Source organism: Podarcis melisellensis (assembly GCF_964234715.1).
Source record: "Podarcis melisellensis genome assembly, chromosome: 1".
In the NCBI taxonomy this organism is placed as follows: domain Eukaryota; kingdom Metazoa; phylum Chordata; class Lepidosauria; order Squamata; family Lacertidae; genus Podarcis; species Podarcis melisellensis.
In genome coordinates this window covers 128118070-128129087 of record NC_138528.1, presented here as the reverse complement: position 1 = coordinate 128129087, position 11018 = coordinate 128118070, and the positions used below count along the sequence as shown (strand labels likewise).

At 45.5% G+C, this 11018-nt stretch overlaps 1 protein-coding gene across 1 annotated transcript in view; it reads left to right on the top strand.

Annotated features, from left to right (window-relative positions):
- Positions 1-10573: 10573 nt before the first annotated feature.
- The window catches only part of KLF7 (KLF transcription factor 7), an 81945-nt gene continuing 81500 nt past the window's right edge, over positions 10574-11018 (top strand). The window contains exon 1 of the mRNA XM_081898555.1: positions 10574-10703. Coding sequence (XP_081754681.1) covers positions 10687-10703 — 17 coding nt within the window. The 5' untranslated portion in view covers positions 10574-10686. The remainder of the gene's footprint in view (positions 10704-11018) is intronic.

The window sequence follows — 11018 nt, the reverse complement described above, 5'->3', positions numbered from 1 at the left end:
AGCACCTTGCTATTATTTTCTCATTGATATCTCATCAAATAGTTCCCTGAACATTAGTCGTGGAAGGATTTTGTGATCTTTCAATAGTCTGATCTTAAAGGGCTGTTTTCAATATTACAGCTTTTTTACCCGTGTTCTTACAAGTCATACCAGGATGAAATCTGAGCTTGGGAAAAATTTATACTCACAGGCCACACACAGATGTGCTGAGCCATTGCTGGGTTTCTAGCAGAATCATGAATGATTAAGGTGCACAAATGAATTAAGAGTTACTGCTGAAATGCACAACCCCCTGCCTTAAGTATCATGGCTGAATTTCAGAATGAATGAATCCCAATCCAAAAATTCAACTCTCTATTCTGAAATCGACCATTTTCTTAAAAGAACAAACCCACTTACATGTGAACTTAAAGAAAAGGCCATTCATTTTATTTTCATGGCAAACCATCTCAGATATTGTGACACTGCATCCCTTTTTGCACAGAAGCATCTTCATTCTGGTGAGCAAAACAGACAAGTGGTGTCAATCTTCAGCCCTATCTATGTGCCCCCCATCACCATTATGCAGTGGGGAGACCAGGGGTGAACCCACTGGTCCATCTCTTTTCCACATGTCTCTCTTTTGGGGGGAGCCAACAGAGTCTTAATAAAATGTACACAAGCATTATATTACACAAGCACTGTCCACTTGCACCATAGGTACATGTAGGTCCCTGCTATTCTCCTCCTGCTCACACTTGTGCATAGGGAGTGGCGATGGGGAATGGGAGGTCTGCGCATAAGCAGATACATGCTCAATGCACAATCTGTTATGTCAGTGTCTTAATAACAACACATGCTTCCTAGAGGTACACACACACAGAGAGACAGACAGACAGAGAGACTGAATCTCCAATTGTACATCTGTTCTTTCCAACAAATTCTTTCATTTGGAAAAAAAATACACTTTAAATTTCCTGGCACAAAGAGGAAATACAAAGAACTGGCTCTTATTCGATGAAATCCTGCAGTCCCCGTGACAGTCATATCCCCCTCAATGAAGAAAATGGTATAAATAGACCTTTGTGTTTACATTGTTTGAGGTAGTTTGTAGAACAGATCAAGGAAAAATAACTTCAAAAACAAGAGAAGATGGTTGTTGTCCTCCAGCAGAAATGATGAAGGCTAGTTCATATGAAAGCTGAATTCTTTTTTTTTTTTAAAAAAAAAGAATGTTACTAACCCAAATGGCTATGAAAATGGGCTTGAAAATGTACTTGTGGGTTGAAATATTAATATTAAAATATTATGTGGGTTGAAAAGTTGGCACAAAATTCAGATTACTATTTGTGCACTAATTTTGATGGTTTTAGTGCAGGGTATGGAGAGTCCGGGATGCGGGTGGCGCTGTGGGTTAAACCACAGAACCTAGGACTTGCCGATCAGATGGTCGGCGGTTTGAATCCCTGTGATGGAGTGAGCTCCTTTTGCTCGGTCCCTGCTCCTGCCAACCTAGCAGTTCAAAAGCACGTCAAAGTGCAAGTAGATAAATAGGTACCACTCCGGCGGGAAGGTAAACGGCGTTTCCGTGCGCTGCTTAGTCATACTGGCCACATGACCCGGAAGCTGTACACCAGCTCCCTCGGCCTATAGAGCGAGATGAGCGCCGCAACCCCAGAGTCGGCCATGACTAGACCTAATGGTCAGGGGTCCCTTTACCTATGGAGAGTCCAGCGTTAAAGTCACATTAAAAAACAGAACGAATTGAAGGAAGGTGGCACGGTGGCATCTAAGCCTAAACTGCCAACATGTGTATCAAATCTTCCTTCCTTGCTCTCCTCAAAACTCTTCTGTGAGGCACAGGAGATTTCTGGTGAGATGCTGGGAGCCTGAGCACACACAAGCATCTTTCAGCGTGAGATATCTTCCACCTGCAATGTTGAAGAAAGCTGAGTGGTCTAAGCAGAAGGGATTTCACCTACAACAGAAGACGAGACAGTTTCATACATCAAAATAAGCATGGCATGGCTTGAGCGCTCCTCTCAAGTTGTACAGCAAAATCAGGTTGATTTCTAAGCAGCCGCCAGTGAGCCAAAACTGAGTCCTGTCATGTCATTAAAGGCTGCCGACCTGGAACAGAACATCCGGGAGCCTTTGCTGCCTCTGCCGCACACAGAACATTTCCTTATTAAATCTCTGGTATACTCAAGAGTCATCTCTTCAACAGCTTGTTATCAGGAACAGAAGAGAAGAGAAATCCCCAAGGATGTAGAGACAGTTTGGTAACAGACTCTGGCAGATTCCAGCCATACGGCTGTATTTTTAGAATTTCCTTCATTCATGTTTAGGGCAAAACCCCAACAAGGTTGTCTGAAACCATGTTTCTCAAGAAAACTCTCTAGTCTGATGAGGAACAAAGTGAGTGAGTTTGCATGTCATGCTATGCCAAACCATGGCTTGGCACAAATGTGTGAGCGTGAAGGCTTCCAAAAGAGAAGATTGTGGCCACTTGGCTTCTGTGGTCCTGCTGCTGTGAGCTAAACCATGGTTTGGGCTTAGTGTGTTGTCTGAACATGATTTGTCTCCTCCAGACAAACCACAAGCTGAAAGCCATAGACCAAATCTTGGCTATGGCTCATCTAGACTCTCAAGCAAGACAAACCATGAGCCCAGGTTCGGATGACACACTGAGCCAAACCATGGCTTACCTCACAACAGCATAGTAGCAGCAGGACTGGAGGAATAAAATGGCCACAGTCTCCTTGTTGAGTGCCTATTGTTTGGGCTTAGCGTTACTTGTGTGGCCGAAATATTGGGAAATTTTGGAACAAGAGGGAGATAGATTAAAACTGCAGAGTTTTGAAAAACTAAAAAACAAAGTGCGAGACTGGCTTCATTATTACCAAATAATGGAGGCTTACAATTTGGACAAGAAAATTGGCTTCCAGGTAGAAAAATCAAAATTGGAAACAGAACTGTTAGATCCCAAAACTAAGAACTTGTCAAGAATGTATAACTTGCTGTTGAAATGGAATACTCAGGATGAAACGGTGAAATCAGCTATGATTAAATGGGCACAAGATGTTGGACATAACATTATGATGGCTGACTGGAAACAGTTATGGACCACAGGTATGAAGTTCACGGCATGTAATGCCCTAAGAGAGAATATAATGAAAATGATTTACAGGTGGTACATGACCCCAGTCAAGCTTGCAAAAATATATCACTTGCCTGATAATAAATGCTGGAGATGTAAAGAGACTGAAGGTACATTCTTTCACCTTTGGTGGACATGCCCAAGGATTAAGACTTTTTGGGAGATGATCTATAATGAAATGAAAAAGGTATTTAAATATACCTTTCTGAAGAAACCAGAGGCCTTTCTTCTGGGTATGGTCGGCCAATCGGTGCCAAAGAAGGACAGAACTTTCTTTATGTATGCTACAACAGCAGCAAGAATACTTATTGCAACGTATTGGAAGACACAAGATCTACCCACCCGGGAAGAATGGCAGATGAAGGTGATGGACTTCATGGAACTGGCGGAAATGACTGGCAGAATCCAAGACCAGGGAGAAGAGTCGGTGGAAGAAGATTGGAAGAAATTTAAAGTTTATTTACAGAAACATTGTAAAATTAAGGAATGTTAGAAGGATGTTGGAATAAAGTTACGTGGTTTTAGCAGAAATGTTATAAAGGATTAAGTAAAAATAGATTGTTAATTGGTGAGAACGTTACTTGTTAAGCCGCTTCTGGCGAACCAGAGCAGCGCACAGAGACGCCGTTCACCTTCCCGCCGGAGCGGTACCTATTTATCTACTTGCACTTTGACGTGCTTTCAAACTGTTAGGTTGGCAGTAGCAGGGACTGAACAACGGGAGCTCACCCCGTTGCAGGGATTTGAACTGCCGACCTTCTGATCAGCAAGTCCTAGGCTCTGTGGTTTAACCCACAGCGCCACCCATGTCCCTCTAATATCATAATTGGTACCCCCCCAAATAATACCACCACTGGTAGTACCTGAGGCCCATGCAAACTTGTGTTTTCCTGAATAAGGAAGCAGATACTTTGTGATATTTCTCTTCTAGATCTACACACACCCTTGAAGGTGGAACAGAATTTAAGCTTACTATACAAATAAATGAATGAATGAAAAATAAGTATATAGGAGAACAGGGAAAGGAACTGCTCCATATATATTTTTGGACACAAGCAGAAGGTCAGTCATTTGACCATGGTGACCAGTTTGTGAATCTCATCCTAAATTGGAAAACTCAACTGACGTCACAAGGCCACCATGCCAGTAAGCAGCCATGTGAGTTGGCCCTAGTAGGGTATCAGCCCAAAGCCAAGGATTCTTCCAGGAATATCAGATGTTTGGGAACACTCTCTGAAGCAGAATGCGGAGCTAACATAAATTCTTGGCTGTACAAACTACTTTCTGCGGATTGCTACAAGGACAGAAAGGCTTAGCGAGCAAAAGCACTTTTAAAGAGGAATACCTCAGAGACATCCCTTCAATTAAAAAGCGGAAGGTTAAAAATATGGGCCTGCAAGGATTTCCTTGCCCTAGAAAACGAGGTTTCTTGTGGGGCTCCTTTCCCTCTCCCTGTTTAACACCTCAAGTGATGAAATGATAGAAGAAGGCAAATTCCTATGGTATTTTTCCCCCTTTCCTGTTTCTTATAAGCTGGGGTGGGGATGGTTGCTTGTATTTGAAATAGGTTTAAAGAGAGCAAAAGAGCTGCTGCAAGAGTGTCCAGCACACCAGTAAAATACCTCAGGGTTAAGGGGAAAGAAGATAGTTTCTCTCAATAAAAAATGTCACTTAGGGAATGTGAGGAGGGGGGGTGAGTTTCACAAGAAGGTGAGAGGTTGAGGAGGAAGCTATCAAAACAAGAGGAAATTAGAGGGACTTCAAGGACCTGAAAAAAAGGCCTTGGTTCCAGGAAAGGAAATTGTGCCTTTTATTGCACTGTACTGTTTGTGGAGATTTTAGTTGTCTGTTCAGACCAAATCGAAAGAGGTGGAATACCTTCTCCTGGAATAAATAGAGGCTTTGTTAAAGAAAGGAATACATTTCTAAGGCCTGATTCTCATTTCACTTAACAGAATTGTGCATATTTAAGACAGTAGGGATGCGGGTGATTCTGTGGTCTAAACCACCGAGCCTCTTGGGCTTGCTGATCGGAAGGTCAACAGTGCCAACCTAGCAGTTTGAAAGCAGACCAGTGCAAGTAGATAAATAGGTACCACTGTGACAGGAAGGTAAACAGTGTTTCCATGTGCTCTGGCTTCTGTCATGGTGTCCCATTGCGCCAGAAATGGTTTGGTTATGCTGGCCACATGACCTAGAAAGCTGTCTGTGGGCAAATGCCGGCTCCCTTGGCCTGAAAAGCAAGATGAGCGCCACACTCCGTAGTTTCCTTTGACTGGACTTAACCATCCTTGAGTACATTACCTTTACCTTTTTCCCTGTACTTAAAATAGATGGTTATAATTAGGGACCTGTGAAAACATCCAATGAAATTTTTGAAGCTCTTTTGGCATCCTTCAACATTTTGCGGATGTCTTACCCAAGAAGAAACTGAGTACCACCACCAAAAAGGCCCTCTCTTTAGCCATGAGGTCATTTGAGAAAGGCTTTTCTTTTTCTTAGTAGCTGCTCTATGTATATGGAACTCCTTTATTCTGGAGAGATTCACCAAGTGCAAAAATAAAAATTGGTCAATGAAAACAAATTGCCCAGAGCTCTTGTGGAATCTTCATGATGGTATTTGTTAAAGTATGGATGCACCTCTGTTAATCACTGCATACTCAGCAGGGCTTCCCCCCCCAAGGGGAACTTGCAAGAACTCAGTACCGGCACCTCTCAGGTGGGTGCCATTGCCATTCTAAGAGAACGGGGGAGATGATGAGTTTCAGCACATCTTTTTCTAGAAAAGTAGCACTGATACGGACCCAATTAAATCAGTGGGACTTCAAAGTAGATGCATTTAGGATCGGGCTACAAGGAATTATCTGGCAAACCTTAACGTCCCTTTCAGTATTCTGAAGCAAAGGTTTCACAGAATGACAAAATTAGCCAATGTGGGGTGCTTCTGCGAAGATCTAATTTGTGCCATTTTATGAGAAGTGAACAGAACTTCCATAGCGAGTTGACGTGAACACCTAGCCATGAAGTTACACGTTTACGCTGCTTGTTCTGTTTTGGTGTGGTGCAGAAATTGAAAGCTCACATTTTAAAGAATTCAGCGGAATAACCGGCATAGATGCATCTGCTAAAATTAGCTATCTTATGCAAATTATTTTCAAATTCAATAGTAACTCTTGTAGGGAAAATGGTTCTGTCCCTCTCCCTTGTTTGCTTCCCCTCATTCCCCTTAAAAATAAACATAAGCACAAAATGTAAAGCAACATAACACCCACAACAAAACAAAACCAGAGTGAAACCAGCAACAGAGAACGACATTGGTACAAAAATCTGAAAATCACCAAAAAGATTTTCAGACTGAAAAATCCTGGAAAATGAAAGGTCTTTGCCTGACAGAAAAAAGACCAAGAAAATAGGCATTGGGTATTCATTGCTAGGGACGCGGGTGGCGCTGTGGGTAAAACCTCAGCGCCTAGGACTTGCCGATCGCATGGTCGGCGGTTCGAATCCCCGCGGCGGGGTGCGCTCCCACCGTTCGGTCCCAGCGCCTGCCAGCCTAGCAGTTCGAAAGCACCCCTGGGTGCAAGTAGATAAATAGGGACCGCTTACCAGCGGGAAGGTAAACGGCGTTCCGTGTGCTGCGCTGGCTCACCAGATGCAGCTTGTCACGCTGGCCACGTGACCCGGAAGTGTCTCCGGACAGCGCTGGCTCCCGGCCTCTAGAGTGAGATGAGCGCACAACCCTAGAGTCTGTCAAGACTGGCCCGTACGGGCAGGGGTACCTTTACCTTTTTATTCATTGCTACTGCTTAGAGGGAAGTGAGGGGCAGACAGGGCTTGTCAACTTAGGAAGGTAGCCCATCTATGAGAAGGAAAACTCTTGACCCTAAACCTCCACTGCCTTGTGGGACATCTTTGGGGAAAGAAAGGGCTAATCAGTAAATCCTTCACATATCTGGAGTTCAGTCCGTACGATGGTTGGATGGCGTCTTACACGCCTCCTTTTGGCAACTCCTGCAGCCAAGCTGGTTCCAAATGTATTGCTCTCCTTTCTTTTGGACCAAATCAGAGAGGCTGATGGCATTGTTTTGCCCGGGCAGCCCAGGACCTCCATACACACTGCCCTGGCTTGTGCCAAGGGGAGGTAACTTCGGCGCTAACACAACGGTTTGACTTCACCCCTAGATGCACACTCCGTTGTCTCTCAAGACAGACGGACGCCAACAGTGGGAAGCGATGGCAAGGTCAGGGCTGTGTGAACACAAGTGTGGGAATGCTGGATTGGGTCCACCAGTACATCTGCACATCCCCAAACTCCCCACTCCTAATAATCAGCAGGAATACTGTATTTGGGAAGTTTTTGCTGCTGCTCTGCTCCACGGGTCAAGTTGCTCATGTTAACAATAGCAGTTGGGCCTGGAAATATACTAGATGTCTGTGCAGGTGACAAGGTGCTAGCACAGTAAGCTCAGCAGCTGAGAGTGCATCTGATCTCCAGCTCAGCCAGCTGATCCCTGGCTCAGCGGGTGCTAAGTCTCCTACCCTGGCTAAACCAAATATATGTGAGTGTAACCTGTCCACTCTGGCTGAGCAAACGCTGGCTCAGCAAAGGCTAGTGTAAATCCCCCCGGGGGTGTTCAGCACCATAATTTCATCCCCCCAAAGATTTCATCCTTTCTGCTGTTGCCTGGCCATTGTGCATCTTCCACAGTGGATCTAGCATCATCTTGGGCCATGGATGGTGAAGGAAAGAATGGTTGCCGACACGTGTGTTAAAATAAAAACACTGGGGCATATTTGGAGGGGGGGAATGCACTCACAATATCTCTAGGTAAAATCGGAACGAGATAAATCTCTGTTTCTCAGAAAAATGTCTTGAGAAATTTTTGCTCAGCTCTGGAATGGGCTGAAAAAGGTAGGGGAGGTTTTTCAAAACATCCAGCCAGAATTCTGGACTGTGTGCCCCCATTATTCTAGATCAGAAAACAGTATTCCAAGCCAATCTGTTTGTATGCAAACCCTACTTTGACCAGGAGGTTATGTCTTTTTTATATATATATAATTTTTTTTTATTAAGTTTTCTTTTACAAATTAATCAACACAATCCTGTTCTCAAATTTCCAGTTTTTTGTACTTCCACCAGCTCCTCCACCAATCATCCATATTTTCTATTCATTACGCATTTTCCATGTCTTGTATTGCCAGTTAATACTAACTTATCGTTTCTATTTTTTTTACAATACATCTTTAGCAGTCACAAAGCCTCTTTAAAACCGACTAACGTTGTCTGTACATCACATATGTTTCCCAGATAATCCGTAAACTTTCCCCAGTCCTCGATGAATTTGTGATCCTTTTGATATCTAATTTTCCCAGTCATTTTGTCCAATTCTGCGTAGTCCATAAGTTTCATTCTCCACTCTTCAAGTGTCGGTAGTTCCTCTTGTTTCCATTTTTGGGCCATTAGTATTCTTGCCGCTGTTACTGCATATTGAAACCAGGAGGTTATGTCTTGTTTATTTAATAAGATATAGATTTTAGACAGCATGTCTTATTAAGACATCTGCTCTTCCTTCCTTCCTTCCTTCCCAGTGCTGTAGGGACAACTCAATACTACTTTCCTTGCTTGTTGCCATTCAAAATGATCCTATCCCAAGTCATGAAACGCCTGCTTAATTGAACTTCTTTTCCACCAAATGTCCCAGCACTTCGCCAGATATCTGGTGCTCTCCAGATATTTGGGACTACAAGTCCCACCAACAGCCTCAACCAGCCCTGCTCCCATTCTTGCAACCTCACCGTGGTTCACCCTCCCCTGCCCCATCTAAACTGAGAAGCTTAAACCCTCCGCTGGGTGCAGCAAAGACAGCATGCAGCTATTACAAGTAGGATGTGCAATTTTCCTACTCTGCATGGCTGCTGTTTATAATATACACAAGAAAGGGCAGGGTTACTGTTACAAAACACTGTACACTAAGTGGCATCTACAGCAAGTCACAGTCCCCCTCTCCCATCCTCAGAAAAGGCAGAGGGGATGAGGAAAGCCACACATCTGGATTCTGACCAGCCCTGGCTGGAGAGTTGAGCTACTGCCAAGCCTGAAAACGGACAGAAAGGAGCGCATACTTGTCCATTTGCCACTCAACAAAATCACATTGCAAGCAGCAAATCCTTAGCTCTGACATTTCTTCCAAGTTGAAACTACCTTTACCACCACTCTGAAAAGCTTGGGGAAGATGTGGCCTAAGCGAACCATTTATGGAAAAACTCAGCCTGACATGCTCACTTAAACTGCTTTGCGCGAAGAACTTGGTAGGCAACAAAATATGCAAGTGGATGTGCTCTGGCATAAGGCCCCAGTGCTTTCAGATACCCGTAAGGGGTTATCTTCACGCAGTGTTGTCACAGATTTTAATCCTGTGCTTTCTTCTCCCTAGTCCAGTATCTGGCTCCCCGACTGCCAAATGTCACAACAGAGCATTTCTGACTTTGTTTTCAGTGGCAGATAGACTTGGAACTTTTGCTAGCGCTTGCAAGGTCTGCAGGCGTTGCGGGGGCCTGATCCTGTGCATGCTTACTCGGAAGCCAGTCCCCATGGAGTTCAACGGGTCTCACTCCCAATTGCGCGTATACAGGACGGCAGACACTTAAAGCGTGTTTTTGTGTGTGTGTGTGTGCGCGCGCGCGCTTTTAAATCGCCAGTCCATGCACGCATTTTGCAGCAAGTGCAATAAAGCGCCCGGAAACTTTCCCGAACGGCGTGCACAAAATAGCACCAACCCCCGGGATAAATACGCTTTCCTCAATCTCCCCCCCCCCCATGGGGTTCTGGCTTCTCTTTTTTTAAAAGTGGGAAGTAGATCTGAACTTGTGCGCGCTCCCCCTCCCCAGCCAATATCTCATTGAAAAACCATTGAAATTCCTGCTTTCTCATTTATTCCCGTTGTGGATCGGATTTTTTTCCCGGTTGGCCATGCAAAATATTTTTTTAAAAAAATGTTTTCTGGCTGCTGCTGCTACTGCTGCAATGCAAAGACCCTCTGACCACGGGAGCCCCTTTGCAAACGGGCCGGAGCCCGAGGTCCACGCACGGCTTCCCGGGCGCGCTCGCGCTCTCTCTCTCCTGCAAACTCCGCCGCGCACCAGCCGCTCCGGCTCCTTTATATAGCCCTCTAAAAATAGCTCCCCTTACACTTGCCTTATAAGGCGGACGTCGGATCCAGCCCTGGGCCCAATCGCCGCGGCTCTTCCGTGCCCAGCCCCGCCTCCGCCGCCTCGCTCCGGGCCCCCATTGGGCGCCAGTGACTTCATGAGCGGCCCTGGCGGCCCGCCTCCCTCTTGCCTTACATGGTCACGCGCTGCCTTAATGGACAGTTTCCTCTGAAGATCCCACGGCTGCGCGCAGGGAGGAGGGAGGGAAGGAGAGAGAGGAAAGTATGGGAGCGCGCCTGGCTCCAGGAGCGCGCGCGCGCGCGCCAGGCGGAAAATGCAACCTTCCCAAAATAAAGAGCAAAGATTGCATTCAGCAGCGAGCAGCAATGCAGAAATAGATGGCAGTCTCGTGTCAGTGAGTTTGCATCCCCACCCCACCCGCTTCCCCGCCGGTGCAAGAGCTGGAGTCAGCAACAGAGCCCCGGAAGGCAATTGCTTTTTTACTACAAGTGGAGAAGAAGTGCGTCCCCCTCCTCCTCCTCCTCTCTGGCTGCCTGGCTGACGGCTTGCACTGTACACGTTCGGGAGCATTTCTCCCTTCTCTCCCCCCTTTCTCTTTCTCTCTGGGTCGTTGATGGGGCTCCTTCCTCCCCCCGCTTTCCTCCGCTCCTGTTCCTGCTTTGGGTCCGTCCCTGAAAGTGTGACTACAAACAGCATATGCATATATATA